We start from the raw sequence: 23,274 nt of genomic DNA on the forward strand, positions 1-23,274 counted from the left end.
TTGTTTCCTTGGAGAGGGAAAAGCTATCAGTTGGATGCCAAAGTCCTTATGTGCTCATTGGCTGGCATGCAACCAGTGCTACATGTTTGAGAGGGAGATTAACAAGGTAAAGATATGAAAGTGTACTCTCAGTTCGAGTAAAATACATATTCTGTTTTTTTGTTAAGAGAAGAGGAGATCAAAATTTTAGTTAAGCCATGAAATACTAGGTGGCCTGATGATTTTATCTCCACTGTTTCCCCCAGCGACGATTTGTATTTGAAGTTGTTGCATTGAATACAAAAAAATAGGTAATGGGATTCATGAAACTCAATCTTAGAACACCAAGTCAGATGACCATTATTTGCACATCATTATGGGACATGGTCCATCTAAAGAATATCATGATGACTGGTAATGCCTTGCACAGTTACCTAACGAGGAAGAAGACAACGGAGATTGGCAATGGAAAATGCCCACACAGCTAGAGCAGCTGCACACCTCTGCAACTGCTCAGGTGAAAGCTTATCGATGGTGTCAGCTTCTGTATGATGATACCTGCCATTTGTGCTGTGTTAGAGCTTTTTCATGGTGAAGGCAACTCAAACCCAAGTAAAAACAAGACCCTTAAGGGAAAAAGCAGGTTACCAGAAATATGCACTCATCTCCATATCTGGCTCTGGATACGGTGGGTTACTAAACTCTAAGCAAGGATTGTTGGCATAGTTTCCAACCCTTGGATCCAGTGTCTTGAAACTCCCACAAGGAACGCCTTTCTCGCACTGCCATTTTTTCACCAAAAAAAAAAAAAAAAAACTTCAGATTGAGAAGGATGTAAGCTTTTCTATACCATATAAATAATTCCCTGATGACAAATAACCATTTTGCTAACTGGTGGGAAAATGGTAGAGCTTGCTAAGGCGGTTCAGAGCAGAACTGCTTGTTCAGGCTCACTTATTGCAGCCTTCTCTACCTTAATATGTACAAATTGAGCCAAGATGGCTTGATTTTTTAAGTTGAAATAAAATAACTAGAGTGTGGGGGACTTCATGAAATTTTTTTCCTCTTTCTCAGGAGCATTGTCTTTGAACTCAGGGGAAAAAAAAGAAAGAAATTTCTCATTAGGGGCACGACCTTAGTACAAGCATTGTATGCGTGGCAAGATGTCTTGTTCATGTCTGTGAAGAACGATAATTGTACCCTTCAAGGCAATTGGAATGCTTTGCATATAGCTTGGGATCCTCGATAAATGTACTCCATGCACAATTCATGCGTCGTTTTGGATGATTATAGCTTGCTATCCAATACTGATGCATGGATTATCATAAGCAACTTTGATAATTCCAAGGATGATGATTGGGTTGTTAGAGTTGTAGGCTTCAGGAGACGACAAACAGTGTATATGAACGAAAGAAATTAGCTTTGCCACATGCGGTAGAGAAAAGTACCATGGCACCATGTTGCCTGATCATTCCCTATGCATTTGTCTCCTTAAAACCTGAACCTATCTTTCCCTATAAGGGGATGCAAGATCCTAAACAAGACATATCAAATGCAAGAGATCAGAGAGTCTAACGAGAAGGTGTGGGAAAAAGGCTAGGGAGGTTTCAGCTGGTAGCTTGGACAATGCTTGATGCCATCGTTGGCAATGGATTTTAGCCTTCATATAACAGCTTTAACAAATATCAGTACACTTTCATGCTTAGCCAAGGAGAAGAGAATATACCACATAACTAATGTCCGTTCCGTAGTCCTCGCCAGACACATTTCCTGCTCCAAGCTGCCCTAGTAGTTCTTGCCCCAGCTGGACAGGAAACAATCCATGATAGTATCAAGAGATATCAAGTTGGAGGTGGAAAAACATTGTTTCAAGTAAAAACTAAGAACTATAGATGTCTCCTATACCTCCAAAAGATTCTTTGGAATGAAAAAAAAAAAAAAAAAACATCATGCCACATAGGATTGTCAATGCACGCATGTGTTGGCCCACCGGTATAACCAGTTCTTGGATGAATTTTGAATGGATGGTCAGGAAAACCACAAATCCACCATCCACCAAGACCAAAAGTAAAAGGTAAAGGCATTCTAATGGATACTACTAGAACAAAGAGCACCGAGACTAAGACTTCACTTCCATTTTCTTGATTGCACCTAGTTTTGTTATTGTGGTCATTGAAAGTTACCTACTTAACCTGTTGTTGTGACCATATGGCTTCAGGGGGTTTGGTGCAACAATTTAGTCCACTCTTTGATCTCTCTTACTCAATGGGTTGGCGAAGTAGCTCATGGTATTCTTTGGGCTCCTAGTTGGAGATGTAGATGCATCAAGTTAGCTGGGTGAAGGACAGTCAGAACAATTTTCGTGCTAGTCTCAAGGTTCGCTCTGAACCTCTGGGTTGCGAGTCCAAGTCCCACAGGGTTCAACTCGGGCTGTAGTGATGTTTCATCTCCGGAAATGTTGATTTCCCTCAATCCCATTCCACAAAGGAGTCTTGTTCCATTGATACATAGTCGATCCATGCCGCAGATTGTATCAGACATCAGATGGTCGTACCCTTTAAGGCCTCGTAAGTCACTTTAAGAATCAAAATCAATATCGCTCTCTCAAGTTTATCGGTTCTCAATCCAGCCTATGAACTTTAAGTCTTCATTCCTTACCTCTCCCCATCCCCTGTTCTTGCTTTCCGTTCCCATTCAACATGCAAAAGCTGTTCTCAGATTATGGTGCACATGCCAAGCATGATTTCAAACCTAAGATTGTTCATTTTCTTATCTTGGATAGATCTTTTACACTTTCTGGTTTGCTGGAAACTCTCCAGCTGCACCACAAATTAAAATTGAACTACGAGAATTTCAAATTGAACTTTATCATTGTGACTGAGCTCATCATAAATCAAGAAAACAATACTCTCTTTGCAACAGAGATATGTTCCTGTCACACATAATGCACCGGCTTATGTGACCTAGCAGTACTCAAGTAAAACGTGTAAGGATAAAGCTTACATCTGTCAATAAATTTCGGGCCTTGTGTGACCCTGAGAAAGAGATACCATATGGTGAAAAATTTCCTTCATCTGTCTCGATGGCAATGCTTGTCCTGCTCCAAAACATCAAAAATTAGATATTTGCAAATCATCTGCTAAATGAGTATATTTCTAGTTGCAAAAATACTCACACACAAAAAAAGATGCACATGAGTACATTAATGAGACTTCACTAATATTTGTCTGAAGCCTGTATGACATGCATTTTTCTCATTCATAGAAGTGACATTCCACATAAAGAACGTAAGGCTCTCATGGACGTTGGACAATCCCAACAAGCGGCATTTCTTGGTTACTCAAGGTAAGCTTCTAGGGCATATTGTATCAAGTGAGTTGCTTTGTCAACTTCTCAGGCACATGACGAATGGTTTGGTTTAGCGAGTTGTAGCCACTTGTGAAGTTGACTTCACAAGTATTCTGTCACTTGTCATTATCCTCCTTGATCAATTATGTAATTTAAACAATTGTTCTGAAGATGTTCATGTAAGAATGTCTCAAGCCTCCAATAGTTAAGAAAACTATTACATGTGCAAGTGGGACCTTCGTATATTTTAGTCTATGAGACATCTTGATGGAAATAGAGATGATCTAATTCTAACTCATTGTGTAAATTCGCCATCACATACTTCAACACATCACCTGCATTTGCACTGATCTTGCCATTTCAATATAATGGCATCGAATAGGCGTGCAATCAGTCATACCATAACTGGAAGAACATGTTCAAGGTATGGTATACTTTCTTTGTTGGAAAACTTTTTTAAACAGTCAATCAATTTAAATTTGATGCCAGCAGTCAAACATCCCAATTTAGTTTTGTTACTTCCCTCTTACCAATTACCTTTCTAAACTTCCATCAACTAATTTGAGATATAATGATGAAATTGTATGTAGCTACATTTAAGAGCTAGTCTTTTCTTCAACAAATCCTTCAAGGAGTGGAAAAAACCCTTTTCTTACAGATTCAACTCATGCACATGATCTGTATAATATTGTTGACCTCCCATTGCTCCATTCTCCTCGTTCACAAAGAGCACAGCCCGTACAGTTCTTTTTGGCACAAGGCCCAACGAATGAATCAAACGTATCGCCTGGTAAAAGAAAATCAAGAGTCCTGGTTGAATTTCAGAACACACTAAAGACGTAGAAATCAAAGTCAGAATGAAGCTAGATCAAGTGCTCTTTCAATTATTATAGACTTTCAAAAGGCCAGGACTATTCTGACAAAACCTAAGGACAGCCTTGATGGTGTGGAAAGCACAGACAAGTGAACGGTATAAAGGATGATAACTTCAGACTGCTTACGCATTTCAGTCCATAAAACCAAGGAACTCTGTACTAAATGCTTTCAACCTTCAACCAGAATTTTGCTAATAACTTAACAACTAGCAACGTGTGATTGCAGACAATGTGAGCACAAAATGTTTCTGAATCCTCCCAAACTTTCAACATTTACGAAACTGCACAAAAAACACAAAGTTAACGATAAATTTATACCTCCAATATGGAACAAGAGAACAGAATCTATACATCCTTTTCACTAAAAAGCCACAAGCAAACTTCCTCAAATTGCTCAATTTCTAAGCCACGGCCCACATGCAAACTTCTTCAAATTGATCAATTTCTAAGCCACAGGCAAACTTCCTCAAAACACTCAATTTCTAATGTAGTCAAGACTTGAATAGATGATATCCTACAAGAAATGAGAGGATTTCAAAAGTGCTTTTCATTTATGATATCCTATGTTTATTAAGCCAATAACAAGTCACCTATCAACCTCAAGTGCTTTCATAACCTCTTTTGACTTTTATAGTGAAGTAGTACGTGTTGGTTATAAGGTCAATGTGCACATGGCAATCCCGTGGCCTGCCGTCCACTCACTAAAACTAACCATTCTTTATATATTATCAACACACACACACAAAATAAGGAGCTTATCCTGTGTGCTGCAACCTGAAGCAGCTGTTCCATCCACCTTGGTGTCTCCTCTCTGCTGTTGCTTACATTCTTCAGCTCCAAGAAGTTGTTTCAGAGATAACAGGTACAGTCGGTGTCAACCTATGGAGCTTGAACCAGCATGGGAGTGAAGCTCACTGGAGGCGTGTGCCTCTATGGGCTTTTTGGAACTCAGAGCAGAGACATTGTGATGCGCTATGTGTGAAGAACTCTACATTACAACAATGAGAACTCCTTACAAATGAAATGAAATTTATATACATCTGCAAAAGGACTAAAAGACCTATGAGACCACAATATTACGTCATTGTCATATAATCGAAATGTCTAGCATAGAAATACGAAAGACTAGGGTAAAAAACTAAAATGTAAACTAATAAGTGAACCAGTAGAGCCAGCTGGTGGCATATCTCCCAAAGCCTGATCTCCTCAATGGGCTGCCACTGTAAGTACCATCCCATAAACTCTCGTGAGCCATTGCATCATGGCATCACTCTCCTCCTCTGCAGAATCTCCTAGGAGCTTATCTATGTCTCTCAACAATGACCTGGATGCAACGATGATCTGCGAGAGAGACAAGGGTCTCGAGATCTACTAATCTCTTTAGCTCTATCTAGAAGAGTCCCATGAGCAGAAAAGTGTCTTGGGGCCTTGCTGAAAACTTTCGCTCTCGAAGAAATCTGTTACCTGCCTCTAAATAGGTCCTCTGCCAGTGCATGTGGTACTCCATAATGAGATGTGTCTATGCCTGTGTGGCTCCGGCAAGAATAGCCTGAGGCATCTCTGATCAACGTAATCCATCACCTTGGACACGTGCCAGAAGCCCTCTCTGAAAAGAAAATAAAATTTCCATACTACCTTGGGCACCGACATATGTAATGCTCCTCTATCTCTGGCTTTGAGTTGCATAGCTGGCATATCCGCAACTCTGCACATACCACGTGTATTTATTTGTCTCTATCTGCAACTGATGAGAGGTGCGAAGCTGTCCTATGACACACGGAAGCCGGTGCAAGAGGCATGAATCCATGTATGTCAACCGTAAAATAAATCCACCATCAATAGTGTGAAGAGAATGCTCTTTGTAAAAAGCCATTCTCTTCCCCCAACAATCGAGAGGAGTCATCCATGTACTCTCTCTATCAATCTACGTGAGATCTTGTCTCATAATCCTGTTCACCTCTAGACATGTGAGTGCGAGTGATGGTGCATCCAAGGAGTACTGAAAGTGTGGATATCTGTCCATCATGTAGCTAAAGCCAGGTTGATGTAGAGCTATTGGTTTGGTGTCATCAGTCGATGAAGCACTTTTGGTGGAGATCACGAGAAGACAAAGAGTGTTTGTCGAGTGTACAATTGCCAATCTAAAAGCTATAACTTTTAGATTGGCATATATAAAACATTAGCTTTCCATATATAAATTATAAATTTTGCGATTTCTTAAAATTTTCTATATGAGACATAAATGTATGTCACCAGGATTCATTATATCATATGCTGAGGACTATGGATAAGAGTCTCTTTCCATGTTGTGTGATGCTTACATTGTTAGAGACAAGTATATTTCCTCAACAAAAAGAGAGAAAACCACAAGGGAAACATCACCATCATGCTTCATTTACAGATTAAGATGCGATAAACATGCAGTGAAGCCTTGAGGTGTGAGAAATTGAAATACAGGTCTTAACTCGTTTTACTATCTTCTGAATTGATCGATCTTCAAATACAAGTCTTAACTCCTATTACTATTTTTTACCTTGGAGGTCCCTCTAATGATGATTTACATTAAAAGGGCCCCAAAACTACCCCTAGCCTAAAAAAACAAAGGATGCTTAGGCATTTTCTAGGCATGCTAAACTGCTTTCACAAAGTGCAGTGCCTTGGAAATAAAATACAAAATAGAACCGAACAGAATGACTTATTTTCGGTTACCTCCCAAGAGACATATGCTCCACCACCATCATCCATGGCACCATCAGCAATGTCCCAACTGTCCATATGTCCACCGAAGACAACGACTTCCTCGGGCTTCTCGGAACCCTTGATTTCAATGATCAAGTTTCTGTACTTCGACACATTTTAACCATCATATATGATGCATCATATTCAAAACATAGCCCTAATCAATCCTGCAACTGATAAAGTCTTATGGAAACAGCATGAGTACCGTGACATCTGATCAGGTAATGTGTGCGCCTGCAGATTATACACAAAAATAAGATGAGACTCAACCAGAAATTCGACAATAATGGAAAACAACCTGAGTTTGTAAAGCTCCCTGCTGTCACCTCCATGTAGAGTTCAATTTCCATCTCTTGTCCGCGTTCTTGCATTCTTGAAAACATCAGTGCATCTTCTTTGGTGATTGCAGCACTTGGTATGGAGGCTGCATTTGTGTACCCAGTATGAACTGTCTGTGGAGTTATTTCATCAAAGAATAACTACCTTAAAACTTGCAATGAGAAAGACCACATATATACAGAGACGAGAAAATGCAATCAGTACCTGAAGACCAAAAGGAGAAACAGATCGTACTAAGGCAGCCACAGCTCCATATTTTTCTGCTCTTTGAGCTCCTGTAAGCCGGTATTTGATGGTGGTACTATAACCTTCAAATATCTCATTGTACACTACAATCCGGCCTGTGACATGTGTGAAAAGCAGACATTTAGCACATAGCAGTTCAAGGGGCATTTTCCATCGTAGAATGTGTCTTTTTGTTTTGTGGAATAAAGAAAATGTATCTGTATTTTTGGACACTTGCCAAGATGTCCCTAAGATTGCAAAGCATAATATTTTGTTCATAGCTTTTTGTGCCATTTTTCATGTCCAATAGCAAATTTTTTCTTGAGAGTGAAGTTGATTTTCATTTTCCACCTTTCTGCATCTGTGTTTGTAGATGCTTGCAACACATATCTAAGATTGCAATTTGCATAAGGGATTGTATTTTGTTCATTGCTTTTGTACCATTTTTCTTGTACATCCCTGTCGTTCTCAACGAGACACGCAAAAAAACATCATCCAATAGTGAAGTAGAATGCAGATACCCCTCTGATCCACTCCAAGGGGGAAGCCATCCTCTGTATAGTGCCCTCTAAGAAACCCAAATCTACTCTATCATAAGCCTTCTCAAAATCAAGAATCATGAAAGCTATGGGCTGGTCTCTCTGATGAGCCCACACAACTGCCTCATAGAATGTGAAGATGTTAGACATCGCTCGCTGCTGCTGCATCACACACCATCGCCAGCCTCATCCCCTCCCCTCTCCCCCCCTGCCCACACCCCCCCCCCCCCCCCCGCCGCTGCGACCTGCTCACCAGCCTACTCCCGCGGCCCCAACTTCACCCTCTCATTCGGCGCTGCCGTCGCCCCTGCTCTTCCCCAGCCCGCTGCCCTGTTCCCTGCAAACACACCCCCCCCCCCCCCAATTTCGGTAGCGCTGCCCAGCCGTGCGCACGTGCTGCCTCTCCATCCCGCCTTCGCTCCACACACTCACTCCCCCTACCTCCCTCATTTCCCCCCTTTGCTGTGGGCTGTTTGCATCCTATTGGCAAAGGAATTGACACATTCGCCCCCTCTTCGACAGCAGAAGACACACAATGGCGGCCCCTGCTCCACCACAGAGGGACTCCTCAGAAGCCCCCTCGCCCGACCCCGCGGAGCCAACCCTAAGACTTGCTCTTTCGCCAGAAGAGCAAGCGAGCTTGATGGCCGAGGTGGAACGCTTGCAAGCTACCTCGGTTATCTGCAAGATTATTAGCACTCAACCTAGCCGAGGTGAGGTTCGTGATTTACTTCAAGCCCGACTCCTCTCCGATGTGGGCAAGATCACCGATGTCCAGATCCTCGAAAGAGGGCATTATCAAATAGAGTTGGAGTCTCCAAAGATGACGGCCAAGGTGATATTGATGAGCCCGCTTGGTATCCGAGCAGCTCGAGCTTACCTCAAGGCTCAGACGATGGCATCATGGCTTCGACCCTACTACACATGTGCTTGAGGCTGGATTGCCTATTTCAGTCTGCTTCTGAAGCCTGAGGAGAGAGTACCTTCCTCTATTTCCTAGGATTGGTTCTATTTTTGGGACACTTCTAGAGTCACCACGCACTACAGCTTCATTTGTGGCCAAGGCCGCAGGTTTACTTGTTGTGCGGGTTCTTATTTGAGACAGAGTGGCAGTTGGATCAAACAAAGTGTGGAGTATTTGGGTCTCCCGAACCAGTGCTTCATTTGCAAGCAGATGGGCCACTTAGCAAAGGCCTGTCCTTGCAAGAGATCTCGACCCACAACGCATGCGCTGTAAGGTGCAGCAGAAGTGAATGTTAAACTTTGCTCAAGATGAGTGCTCCGAACTGTGCTCAAGGTTCCTTTTACTTGTGGAAGCGAGAGCCTTCCGTTCCTTTAGTGAGAGAGTGCAATGGACACAAACAAAGTGGATGAACACTGTGAATGAAGGTACTTAGATTGAGAGATAGAGAGAGAAGAGAATACGACACTAGAGACGTTGTCAAACCCTCCTCCGAAGGCCCCACTCTCTATCGCAAGAGCAGTCTAATTATGATTGCACAAATCTCTACAATGCTTGGACTTGCCGACGATGTCGACGACGATGAGACGGGCTGAAATCTGAAAACGCTAAGGGCTGAAATCTGCAAATCTTGTATCTGCTGAATTCTGACTCTATGTCGATGACGACGATGCGACGACGACACGCTGAAAACGCAGATGCTGAAATCTGCGTTTTCTAGGTTGTATCTGCAAACCTTGCGGAATCTGACCGTGCGGCAAGGAACTGCTGCCGGAAGGTGAGATCTGCAAGGTTCGCGGGTTCTACTGTGGAGTCTGACTGCTGAAAACTGAAAACACTGATGCTATTGTTGCTTCTGTCGCGAAGATCTGCAAAAACGCTAGGTTGTCTGGCAGATCCAAAAACGCTAGGGCTGATCTTGGTGCTGATGCAAAAACGCTGGCTCTCCTACCGTTCTGGTGACGCTAGGGCCTGTTTGTCGCGAGCAAGTCAAGGCGGTAATGATCCGCTACCACAATGGCTATGCTGCGAAGTCGTAGGGCTGAAATCTGAAAAAACACTAGCAGACTTGCACCATGCAAAAACGCTAGGGCTGATTAGTCTCTGATGGGGGGGTCTTGCTGAGAAGGTGCATGTTGAACAAGGTGTTTCTGCTCCCTCTTCTGCCAGAAAGTGCTAGCGCTAGGTTTCTATTCATAGAAACTTAGTAAATTTGCCCTACCTACTTTCCTACAAAAGTCACTTAAAAATAATAAGTGAAAAATGTCAAAAATAGGGAAAATAGGTCTATGCACTGTAAAAATGCTACTGATGGGATTTGACTGGAATCTGATGGTCATGCTGTGTGCAACCAGAGGATATGCATCTAATCTAAGTGTCTAGACATGCACGGTTTGCGAACAGACGCATAAAAGTGCCAGATCACTTCCTATTCTAGACTTGACTTGACTGAACTGAACCCTGGTCATGATGTAGCTTGTCCACGGACACATAGGGTTGGATGTGTCACGTGACATCCCCTCCTTTTCAAAGTGAGGTACCGGTACCGAACTGTATGGCGTCGAGGGAGATCGCCAATAACATCTGGAATCCTCGAAAGGACTCTTCGTCGGCCCACTCTGATGCGTGGGTCATGCGATACTTGAACTTCATAAAGGTCTGCAACGCTTGCTTCTTTGGGCCGCGCCGAAAGCGACACAAAGTCTTCTATGGCTCCTTTGATGCTTCAACTTCGTCTAGAGTTGTGTTTCTTCCGTCTTCAAGAATCTCCATGGCTGAAAATTCCTAAAACCACTTCCAACACAAAAACATGAACATACCCATTCCATGTAAAGTGAGTGGAAAAAATCTAGTCTTCTCTAAGGACTATTCATGCAATGTAGATAAACATAGAAACGGAGTGCCAAACCATTCATCAAACACACGCAAACAATGAGATCGAATCTTGACTTTCTGATCTAAATCAATCGACTGTGGCAAAACACAATGGAAATGCCGATGCTTGGTGCTCATACTTTCTTGTGCTCTTTCTACGAATGTGTCGTGCCAAGGAAGAGACATGGTATGTGACTTCCTTTAATGCATACCTTTTAGCTTTTCACGAGAAATCTGCATACATCCGTGCTAATCCATGAGTGAAACGTGCTCAACGTACAATATGTCATGCCTAGGTCCACCGCCTCTCCCCCTCCACCTTCAAACGCCTCCCTCTCCTGCACCCTCACCCCCACCTCCCGCTCCTCCTCTCTCCCCGATGGGGCCCTCAACCTCATCACCCGACCCATCCCACACTCCTCAGATGCAGAGAGAGGATAGGACACACATCCGCAGCGAGATGATCTCTTGGTAGTGCTTTCGCTACGAGTTGCATGGCTCGAGAGGGACAGCCCAACTTGAGGACGCCACTTCTCGTTCAAACCTCTCCTTTTGTAGCAATCCTCAGGGTTTGACCCGCTTTGACATCCGCAGACGATGGGACTTCTTCGATTACAGCTTCACACGCTTCCTAGGTGACTCTTCTCCCAACCTAGAGGATGCTTGCTTTCGAGTCCACGTCCTCTTTCTAGCATCCCAAAGCACTGAGGCTCTGAATACAGCGGTAGGTTTCTCCTTTCCGTTGTGCTGCAGGGATCATACAGAGTGGACCCTGTACACAGCTCTTGACTGGCTCCAAGTCAAGGCCATTGAGTTCTCACACCACACAAGGGACCCGGGGCTGACAGATTTGGTACAAACACTTTGGCCTTTAGCCATGTTTAGCATGAAGCCGTCGGATGCACCAAGTTGCAGGCACATTGTGGTGCGTTTGTTTGCTGACACTCAGAGCCTCCCTTGCTATGTATTTGTACATGATGATTCTTGGACAGAGGATGTAGCCCTACGGGCTGCACGCTCGGCCTGGGCTTGGGTGGGACAATCACTTCAGACACGTTTGTCTAAAGGTCGCTCAAATGCAGATTACTCCCCATCCAAACCGGCCCCAAAGATAGCGAGGTTGGCTGTTGTTGCAACATCTGTTTTTTCTCACTGACTCCATGAGGATCGTCTCATGGAATGTGCAGGATTAGGAGGGCCCCAGTTTGAGCGTCAGAGGGGTCTGTTGCATCAGGAGCTTCAGTGATGTCTTGTGGATGGTGAGATTGATATTCTTATGCTACAAGAGCATCATCTTTGTGAGAGCCGCATTGGACGATGTGGTCAGATTATGTGTGGTTGCCATGAGACATTTTGATCAGCTGCATTTGGACCTCGAAGTATCCAGAGAGGGGTATGTATGACTATTGCGGATTCTTGGCAGCAGGCCATTGTGGACAGAGGTATTATTGTGTCAGGCAAAGCTCAATGGATTACTATGCAGGTTCAAGGTTGCCTCATGGGTTTCCTTAATATATATGCGCCCAATGTGGCAAGTGCACAAGCAGATTTTTGGTCTCATGTTGTTGAGTCTTTGCCGCATGCAGAGTAGTGGTGTGTTGGAGGACCCCTTTGACAGGATTGGAGGTGGCCATGCTACGGTGCACGGGGCTAAGTTGGCAGCTTGGGAGTGGCTATGTATGACTGTGAGGGTTTCTGATGTTTGGCAACACTCACGCTTTGTGAGAACCCTAGACAACCTGTCTTTCTCTCGCTATGACCGCAGGGTATGAATCTATCTTCGATAGATCGCTTCTACGCCAATGACCACATTTGTGACATGGGGGGATTTGTTTGCATCCTTGCAGGGACTACTTTTTTCAATCATGCACCAGTTCTATTATCAAAGTAATCCACCACATCATGGTTTCTTTGCGCATCAATTTCCAACAAGGGGCTAGACGGAAAGTCAAGCCCATGGAAAACAAAAGACAAGAGTGATGCAAAGGGGAAAACCAATGCCCAAAATTCTTCCCAAGGCAATTCTAACAACAACAACAACAATCGGTCCAAGGAGAAGGGAGTTTACAAAGATAAAAAAAAACTCTCTCCTGAAGATCTTGAAGCTTTTTGCAAGGACCATAAATGTTTTAAGTGTGGAGAGCAAGGACATGGCTATCGTTCTTACTGCAAAATGTTTATGAATCTTCCAAAAGATCTCTACATGAAGCATCATCCAATTCTAAGCCCATGGCTCCTAAATTAATAAAGAGAAATGAAATTGTCGTTTGTGGATGCATTGCCTTCATTATCTTTGAGTTTGTCATCCTTCATCTCATCATCTTCATCATCATGACAATCATCCTCGCTAAGACTTGCTGCCGCCGGACTTGATTCATCGACCTCCCTTTCCTCTGTTTCCACCTCATCCAAAGTCGGAGGTGGAAGAGGGTCGAAGATAGTCTCCACTTCATTAGTGGAAAACATGGTTCTCCCCCGTGGTGTTATGGGAATTATGAACCAAAGTTTTGGTTCGTCTCAGACGTGCCATGTAATCGGAAAATCATCGCGATCATTCTGTGTTCTTGGGAGATCAAAAATGAAATCCATTGCAATACTTTCCTAGGGGTGGGTGGGTATGGGTAAAGGCTGTAACAATCCCTGTGCCTTATACCTGTCAAACTTGACCTTCTGGCATACCAAGCAACTGCGCACAAACTCTTCCACATCCTTTTTGAGTCTCGGCCCAACGAAGTATCTCTCTACCCGCTTCATGGTGGTAGCAATGCCGCGGTGACCCGTAAAAGGTGGACAGTGGCATTTAGTCATAACCTTATCCCTCAACGGCTGTGTAACGCACAACATAGTCTTTTTCATCAAGTAGCCTTCCCGAAGGGAGTATCCAGCTACTGTCTCCCCATCCCGTATCCGTGTGAAAATATCTGCAAAATCTGTATCTGTGGCATACCGATCGACCATATCCTCGAAGCTCCTATGATGTATCGCGGAAACAGCCAGAACCAACGGTTTCCGAGACAAAGCATCTGCCACCATTTTCTTCTGCCCCTGTACATGGACAATCTGGAAGTGGAACTGTGACAAGATGTTCGCCCACCGCATCTGCTTTTCTGAAAGCTGCTTCTGTGACAAGAAGTAGCGCAAACTCTGATGGTCTGTAAAGACAGTAAAATCCGCTCCGAGTAGGTAATGCCGCCACTGAGTAAGAGCATGGATAACCGCCAAAAGCTCTTTCTCATAGATCTGTGTTGTCATCTCCGGCCTAGAGAACAAACGGCTCTCGTAAGCTATGACATGGCCTTCTTGCATCAAGACCGCACCCAGACTACAACCACAAGCATCACAATATACTTCAAATGACTTCTGCAAGTCCGGCAAAGTCAAATTTGGTCCTGTAGTCAATTTCTCTTTCAATGTCCGAAAGGCAGTCACCTCTGTGGGTCCCCACGAAAAAGGTACTCCTTTTTGTGTCAAGGTATGCAAAGGGGAAGCAACCTCTGCAAACTTTCGTATGAACCGCCTGTAGTACGAACACAGTCCCAAGAAGCTTCTAACTTCATGGACATTCCTCAAATCGGGCCAATCACGGATAGTCTCTATCTTGGCCGGGTCCATTTGCACTCCTGCTGTGCTGACACAATGTGTCCCAAAAAGTGTATCTCTGGTAGGAAAAAATCACTTTTCTTTGCATTAATCACTAACGTGTGATATCGTAATGCCTGAAAGACTTGAAGCAGATGATCTCTGTGTTTTGCCTCATTCTTGGAGAAAACAATGATGTCGTCAAAGAAAGTGCCAACAAATACCCTGTACTCTCGAAAAATCCTGTCCATCATCCGGTTAAATGTCGCAGGAGCATTGGTTAAGCCAAAAGGCATCACCAAAAACTCAAATAACCCAAAAGTCGTCTGAAAAGCTGTCTTGTAGACATCTCTCGATGCTATCCTGATTTGATGATATCCACTCTTCAAGTCAATCTTGCTAAAGCACGAGGATCCCTGTAACCTGTCGAGTATATCATCGATCCTAGGAATCGGAAATCTGTTCTTGATGGTGATTTGTTGAGAGCTCTATAATCGATGCACATTCTCCAAGATCCGTCTTTCTTCAAAACCAACAACACTGGAGAGCAATACGGTGAAGTACTAGGCTGGACAAGACCCTTTTCCAAGAGGTCTTTCACTGGGCTCATAATCTTTTCATTCTGTACTCGGCTCACACGGTAAGGTGGCCGATTCGGTGGCGTGCTTCCAGGTATCAGATCAATGGTTTGATCTTCAGGCCCTCTGAAAAGAAATCGGCATGAGTGTGGAGAAAAATCTTGGCGTTCTTTTGATCAGGTCAAAACATATTCAACCTTTATCCAGCGTTCAGTTCTCTCCCAAAAGAACGAGTAAGAAACTGAAGTTCATCAAGTACAATCTCTAAGCCCTTCATTTATCAAAGTCGCTTTCTCAGCCCGGTAGTCAACCACCGCGTAGTTCTTGTGGTACCAAGGGATCCTGAGTAGAACGTCACTCGCGTGCCCTGAACACCCCTGTCATTGCAAACAAAGTTTGCCAATGCTCGGTGTAATGGCAACATCCCATCCGGGTGCCAGTCGAACTACCTCTGCCTATGGCGTCAATCTGTCGGGCGTAATTCCAAATCGAGCCGCCAATTCCAAGTGAAAAGAAGTTGGCCTTGGCTCCTTCAAAAGAGCTTCCTGATCCTTCACTTTGCCCCAAAAGCGGCAAAGTTTGTACTTTCATTCATTAGATTCGATGCAGGTCCCACGCCATGTGGTACCAGTTCTGCTTTTCTATCTGCCTTTTCTGCCACATTCCTCAGTTGCTCTCGAACTCTCAGACCTGTCGTCGTCTTTATCATTTTGTTCTTTCTGTGCCTTATTAGGGCACTTCACGGAGATATGTTCCTGTTCCCCGCATCCAAAGCACTTCCCCTCTCTGATGAAGCGAGCTCTCTCCTCAGGAGTAAGCTTGGGTCGTGCATCATTTTTCTCTGGGTTGCTCTTTTTCTTTCTACTTTCATTCCCAGAAGTCTGTTCGGCTCGTTGTGTCATGGCCTCATCTGTGGGGTAGGTCAGACTATTAGAGTGAATGGCAAAACTCCGCTTCGCATGACTCATCAACTCCTGAATAGAAGCTGACTTCTGTTCCAAGCAGTGGTCTCGGATCTTTGTAGGTAGACCCAAGGTAAACCGCTCAATCTGTTCTCTGAACGAGATCTTCTTGAATGAAGAGGCGGGTAGAAAAGAGTTCCAGAATCTTTCACAATAAGCATTGATTGTATCTTTCTTGGTCATCTGAAGATGGTTCCAAGCAGCTCGTATATCTCGTTCATATTCTTGCGTCAACCAAGAAGATATAAAAAGCTTCTTAAATTTCAGCCATTTAACTGGTGCAGTCTTGTTTAAAAGAAGCGTGGACCACCAAGTACGAGCATTCCTCTTAAAGTAAGAGGCAGCTCTCCGAATCTTGGAGTGCTCTGAATAGCGTCCTCCCGCGAAAGCGATGTCAAACTGCTGAAAAAAGACAAAGCCTTCGAAGCATCCAAGTATCCTGAAAAAGTATCAAACTTGATCGAGTGGCCACCTTCCTTAAACTCTCGGACTTTCTTGCTTTTATCTTCGAGAAAGTGATACTGGTTAGCTTTGTAAAAATTCTTCTTGTTCGCATAAAAGTTTCCATCATCAGAATCTGAGCTGTCTGTAGGTGAGTCCTCAGTAGAACTGTCACTCATTGGGCGAGATGTAGCCTTCTTTGCCTTTTTCTTGCCCTTTCCGAAGCGTTGTTTCTTGCTTCGCTTTTTGCTTTTCTTGTCTTCTTTGCTCGAGTCTGAAGAGCTAGAAGAACTATCAGAAGAAGAAAAAGAAGAACTGGGTAGGTCTTCAAACTTGACGCGCTTCTTCAATTTCTTTGCCTTGTCAAATGTCGACCGACGACCCAAATATCCCGGGAAGTCAGTGCCTTTCTTCTACTTTTTTGCCGTGCTTTTTGGCGTTCTTTTGCGCGTCAAAAAGCTGAGCAATTCGTGCATCAACCACGTTCTCTAGTTCCTTCTCCGTATATTTTCTTGGAGGCAGAAGGTTTCTTGAGAGCGGGTTTCGGGAGTGGTGTTGTGGTTCTCTGCCACTCCATCTGTACCTCTTCCAAAGAGGTCTGGTTCATATATTTTGCCATCTTCAGGTCCTTGGTAAAATTGAGCATCATCTTTGTTGCATCGCCAATCAATTGACGACGCTCCATCTCTCGTTGCTCCGCCTGAGTAGGCCAAGGCGGGCCATACTCTCTATCTGAATCTTCGTTGTGATCCCAGCCCGCATCTCCAGATGCAGAGGGAGTCGACTGATCATTGCCTGAAGCCATAGCTGCCGCGGAAAAAAAAATTGGGGATCGGATTTCCCTTAGAAGAGAAATCGGCCGTGCTCTGATACCACTGTAACAGACTTGGACACTCCAAGTCAAGAATCAACCGCGACAGCACCAAATAACCACTTCAAAACAAGTCACAGATCACAATAGATGTACACTGGCCCGGCGGAGTTCCGTGCCTAGAGATATTGGCCCCAAAGACTCGTGCCCCTTTCGGTATTTCTTTTTATATTAATCAATCATCAAAGTACAAGAGAGCGGTTAGGGTTTCACTCTCAAACTCTACGTCCAGATGCTCTGAGAAGTGAAGCCCTCACCACTAATTTAAAGGTACAAGGGATGCCCAAAAACAGAGCCCCAAAAGCTTTTAAAAGAAAAAGCATCAGTTCTCTCTCTCTCTTAGAGAGTCTTTTCTCTTTTTTATTAAAAAAAAGCAAAATTCGCGTCGCTCATCATTTTCCACGAAAAAAAAAAAAAATCAACCTCCGCGATTTCCGAGAATTAGGGTTCCTGGCAGAAATTAGGGTTTCTGCTATCCGCCACATCATCACTTTGTGACATTCTCATTGGCACATCTGTAACAGACAGACACAAGATTGGGGGGGGGGGGGGGGGGAGGATGCTAGGCATCCTCGAGAGGATCTTGTTGGATCCAGAGCTTAGAGAGCAGGTGGAGGCACTTTGGACAGAGAGGCTAGACACGCAACACACCCGTGTTGATACAGTGGCCTCTGGGCTGGTAGAGCTTAGTTGTTTCTTCCTTCAGGAGTCTGCAACTCGCTTTCGGCTGCAGCCTGGGAGGAGGAGAAGCGTCTTCGACGAGGCATTGTTTCCTTGCAGAGGATGCAGGAGCACCATCTAGACAATCCTTGGTTGGAGGAGCAAATGCAACAGGCTTGACAGCAGTTGGCTAGCATTGAGGAGCGGCGTCATGAGTTTGCTTTCCATCGGCAGGCATCTCAATGGACCCAAGTGGGTGACAGAGTTACTGGAGAGTTTTTTGAGACAGTGGGGCCACATAGCAAAAACGCTAGATCTACTGTTCTGTTGAGAAAACGCCAGGGATGTTGGGATACTGCAGGACACTGCTTATCTGTGCTCCTTGGTCTTCTTCACTCGTCTCTTCTGCTCTTCATGGTGCCCCATGGGCCACATATATAGGCGTTTTTATGCATGGGTTGAGCAGAGCTCCACACAGCCCCCACGATTAGGAAACAAAGTCATTTATTAAAAAATAAGTATAAGAGGTGATTCGTATGCACTTGGGTAAATGCGGTGGAAATATGCTCGTGCTAGGTACTGATGGTAATGCTAGTGATCATGGGTTGTGCAATCAGAGGGTATGCAGCTACTCTAAGTGCCTAAACATGCACGGTGTCACAAGACGGGCACCACGTGCCAATAGAAAAGAACAGACTGAACAGACTTTTAGCACTTCAATAAAAACAGAACTGAGAGAGAGAGAGAGAGACGACACGCGACACGGAGTGGCGGAATTCCACCCCAGAGAGTATTGGCCCCAAACCTTGGCGCCCCTTTCGGTATTTCTTTATATTGCATCAACACAATACAAGCCGGTACTCCAGACTCTGCACCTTCTCCAGGAAGCATGCCAGAGAATGAGCCCTAACCTCATATTTAAAGGCCCTTGGCCTGAAAAGCAATTACAGTACAAAGCCTTTAAAGCTCAAAAGCTTCTGGTCCAAAAAGCAATGCCAAAAGCTGCCAGCATAATTTATGGAAATCCGTACAGCCTGCCACGTCATCAGTTTTTGTGTGTATGCGGGTCTTGCTTTATTTTAGTCCTTTATGTCACTTGGGGCCCCATCGAACGGGTTCCCATAAGTTGGTAGGACTTCTTCTGTTACTTGTTCTTCTTAGGGTTTAGGCCCCTCCACCGGCTTCTGTAAGTTGACTCCATTCTTTAGGCTTTGACACGTCAGCAGTTTGTTAAACACGGCCCGCGTACAAGCTTACAAGGGTGTCAGAACACTTCCTAGGCTACCTAAACCCTAAGAGTAGGAATAGCTTGTCCACATGCACATAGGGTTAGATTTGCACGTGGCATCCCCCTCTTTTCAAGGTGAGGTACTGGTACCGAGCTAGATTGCTTCTTTGTAATCTGCCAACAACTCAAGGTAATCTCTAAAAAATGTTTCATCAACCTACACTACCTCGTGGGTTCCTCGATCTTTGAACTTCAAAAGGTATTGTCGTGCTTGCTTCTTTGAACCATGGCGAAACCGATGCAGCAAAATTTGCTCTGGTTTCATGAGTTATGCTTCATCAATAATCTCAGGTTCTTCTTCAAAAATGTCCTTTGGTGGGTCTCCCTGAAACAACTTCAACCAAGAAACATGGAAAACGTTGTGCATTGACCATGACTTAGGCAACTGCAATTTCACAAAAACCTCATTTATCTTTTTAACCACTTGGAATGGACCATACATACGAAAAGACAACTTTGGACACTTCTTTCCTACTTGCTTGAGACGTTGCCTCATGATCCTAAGATAGACCCGATCCCTTTCCTTGATAGTAACATCCTGACGATGCTTGTTAACCTGACAAGAATAAGACTCTTGAGTCTTGCTTAGCCGAAGTTTCACACTCTTAGTAATCTCATCCAAAGACTCGCTTTCAACATTGTCATCAGGCAATTGACTAACCGATCGAGTCAACAAAGACTGAAACGGACGGCGAAATGCTGCCTCATACGGAGTTCTACCGATGGCACTTGAATATGAGTCATTCAAAATTGCTTGAGCTAACGGGAGATGTTGCACCCAATGAGACTATTGATCATGCATATAAGACTTAAAAACATTAAAAGCCAACTGATTATAGATCTTAGTTTGATCATTGGACTGTGGGTGAAATGGGGATTAAAAATTCAACTTGGTGCCAAAATTTTCAAAAAGTGCTTTCCAAAAATGTGACATGAACACCCTTATGTTGGATGAACCTGGAAAGGCCCGCTGCTGCTGCACGCTCCCCCCCCCCTTGCGCCATCGCTCCCTCTCCCCCCCTTTTCTCCTCCTAACCCTCGCGCTGCCCTCAGCCACCCTTGCGCTGCCCCCCCCCCCCCCCCCCCCCCCCCCCCCTCTTCGCCCTCGCGCCACCGTGCCCAGCCCGCCACCTGCCCATCCCGCCACCTCCTGCCCCCTTCGCCCTCGCGCCACCCTGCCCAGACCCCCACCCTGCCCAGCCCGCCACCTCCTGCCCCTGCTGCCCACCGCCCTCCCCCCCTGGCCCTCCCGCTGCCCCCCCCACTCCTTGCCTGCCGCCCTCCCCCCCTAGCCCTCCCGCTGTACCCGTGCTCGCCCGGCTCTGCAACACCTTTTCTTCAAAACACGTGTTCGGCGTTCTCGGCTGCAGATTGTTCTTCTCCGTCCGCTTCTTCGACTCAGCAGTAGACACAAATGGAGGCTCCAGCTCCGCCACAGAGGGACTCACCTGAAGCCCCCTCGCCTGACCCCGCTGAGCCCACCATTCGCCTTGCTCTTTCGCCGACAGAGCAAGTGAGCCTTGCCGCAGAGGTAGAGCGCTTGCAGGCGACTTCTGTCATCTGCAAGGTTCTCGGCACCCGTCCTAGCAGAGGAGAGCTGCGAGACCTTCTCCAGGCCCGCCTTCTCACAGAGGTGGGCAAGATTTTGGATGTCCAGATCCTCGGACGGGGGTACTACCAGATCGAGTTCGAGACTTCCGAGATGGCCTCCAAGGTCATAGCTATGAGTCCACTGGCTATCCGAGCATCACGCGCCCACTTTCGACAGTGGCGACACGGTTTTGACCTGACTTCGGATGTACTCGTAGAGGAGGCAGACATCCCCATCTCAGTCTGCTTTCCGGGTTTACGGAGAGAGTACCTTCCACTGCTCTCCAGGATTGGCTCCGCCATCGGGACTGTTCTGGAGACACCTCGTACGACAGCATCAGTAGCTGCCAAGGCGGCCGGCATCCCTTCAGTTCGAGTTTTGGTCAGAGATACCCACACACTCCCGAAGGTCATCCTTTTGCCTCGGTGAGTGGAGGTTGGTTTAGGCAGAGTGTGGAGTACTCGGGTCTCCCGAACCAATGCTTCATTTGCAGACAGATGGGCCACCTAGTGAAGGCCTGTCCACGGAGGAGACCACGACCTGCACCTCAGCCTCAGCCCCAGCCTGCCAAGGCTGGGCCGCAGCCTCAGCCAGCGACAGCGCACAGATTCTGAGCCACCATCCGAGCCTGGGGCTCCAGCGGAGGAGAGGTGGCAGCAGGCCCATGGCCGTCGACGCCAGGGGCCACAGCGACAGCCTGGCACTCAGAGTGGCCCTCAGGTGCCTACTCAGCAGCAGTGGGTTCCCACGGGGAACCGCTTTGGTCCTCTTGAGCAGGAGGAGCCTCCTACGCCAGCCTTCTCTTCCGTTTCACCCTCGCCAGCCCCTCCACCTTCAGATTTCCCCTCTTCCTCCTCATCCCCTCCCCCGCCCTTTGCTCCCGCCCACTCCCCACCTCGCCCCCCTGTCTCTGTCGTCCCGCCCCGCTTCTCTTCTCCTCCGCCCCCTCCAGCTCCTTCTCCCCCTCCTCCTGCTTCAGTACCGCAGTCGACTCAGGAGACTGGCCCCTCGCCGGCGGCTAGGAGATCTCTTGGCAGCGCTTTTGCCACGAGTCGCCTAGCGAGAGAGGGTCAGCCCTTCTTGCGGCCCCCTTTGAAGATTCAGACATCTTCCCTTGCAGCTATCCCTCGTGGTCTGACAAGCATTGACCTCCGACGCCGCTGGGACTTCTTCGATTACGGATTCACTCGCTTTCTCGGCGATTCCGCAGCAGACCACGAGGCAGCCTACTTCAGGGTCCACGCTCTGTTCCTCCCCGCTAGGGGGACAGAGGCCTTGGACTCAGCAGTTGGTTTCTCCTTTCCTCTCTGCGGTAGGACCGAGACAGAGTGGTCCCTCGACTCAGTGGTGGGATGGTTGCATACACAGGTTCTCGAGTTCTCTCACCACATGGGAGAACTTGGAGTTACAGATTTGCTGCAGACTTTGTGGCCACTGGCCAAGTTTGCGGTGACACCCCCAGACTCAGCAGGATGTAGGCACATTGTGGTGTACTTTTTTGCTGATACACAGTGTTTGCCTTGCTATGTATACATACATGAGGACTCCTGGACAGAGGAGGTTGCTTTACGCTCGGCTCACTCTGCTTGGGCTTGGGCCAGGCACTCACTACAGGCTCGCCTATCTAGAGGACGCTCGGATGCGGATTACTCCCCATCCAAGCCTGCCTCGAAGATAGCCCGTCTTGCTGCTGCGGCAGCATCTATTCTCTCTCGCTCCCCATGAGGATCGTCTCATGGAACGTGCAGGGATTAGGTGGGCCCCAGTTTCAGTGACAGCGAGGCCGATTGCGGCAGGAGCTTCAGCGTTGCCTTGTGGGAGGAGAGATTGATCTCCTTATGCTCCAGGAGCACCATTTGTCTGAGAGCCGCATCCGGCGCTGTGGTCAAATTTTGCGTGGACGTTATGATACCTTTTGGTCAGCTGCTTTTGGACCTGGAGGCATCCAGGGTGGGGTATGTATAACTATTGCGGACTCATTGCAGCAGGCCATTGTGGGCAGAGGGATTATTGTGCCAGGCAGGGCTCAGTGGATTACTTTGCAGGTTCAAGGTGGCCTTGTGGGCTTCTTGAACATCTATGCGCCCAATGTGGCGAGTGCTCGTGCAGCGTTTTGGTCACAAATTGTTGAGTCTTTGCCACAGGTTGACCATTGGTGTGTAGGAGGGGACTTCAACATGTTGGAGGACCCTTCTGACAGGATCGGAGGAAGCCATGCTACTGTACATGGAGTCGAGTTAGCAGCTTGGGAGAGGTTGTGTATGACCTTGAGGGTCTCGGATACATGGCAGCATTCTGGCTTTGTGAGGCCTCCAGAGAGTCTTGCCTTCTCTAGATCAGACCGCAAAGTGGGAGGAGTGAATCTATCGCGGATAGATCGCTTCTACACTAGTGACCACTTCAGTGACTTGGGGGGATCAGTGG

General features: G+C 46.1%; 1 protein-coding gene across 1 annotated transcript in view; it reads right to left on the bottom strand.

Annotated features, from left to right (window-relative positions):
* Nucleotides 1–221: 221 nt before the first annotated feature.
* Nucleotides 222–23,274, bottom strand: part of LOC147427778 (uncharacterized) — a 76,739-nt gene continuing 53,686 nt past the window's right edge. The window contains exons 5-13 of the mRNA XM_086497232.1: nt 7,485–7,621; nt 7,268–7,393; nt 7,147–7,175; nt 6,912–7,041; nt 3,984–4,114; nt 2,983–3,076; nt 1,706–1,783; nt 628–761; nt 222–537 (exon numbers count right to left, since the gene is read on the bottom strand). Coding sequence (XP_086353358.1) covers nt 414–537; nt 628–761; nt 1,706–1,783; nt 2,983–3,076; nt 3,984–4,114; nt 6,912–7,041; nt 7,147–7,175; nt 7,268–7,393; nt 7,485–7,621 — 983 coding nt within the window. The 3' untranslated portion in view covers nt 222–413. The remainder of the gene's footprint in view (nt 538–627; nt 762–1,705; nt 1,784–2,982; nt 3,077–3,983; nt 4,115–6,911; nt 7,042–7,146; nt 7,176–7,267; nt 7,394–7,484; nt 7,622–23,274) is intronic.

Source organism: Adiantum capillus-veneris, chromosome 23, assembly GCF_014529385.1.
Source record: "Adiantum capillus-veneris isolate H3 chromosome 23, ASM1452938v2, whole genome shotgun sequence".
Lineage (NCBI taxonomy): Eukaryota > Viridiplantae > Streptophyta > Polypodiopsida > Polypodiales > Pteridaceae > Adiantum > Adiantum capillus-veneris.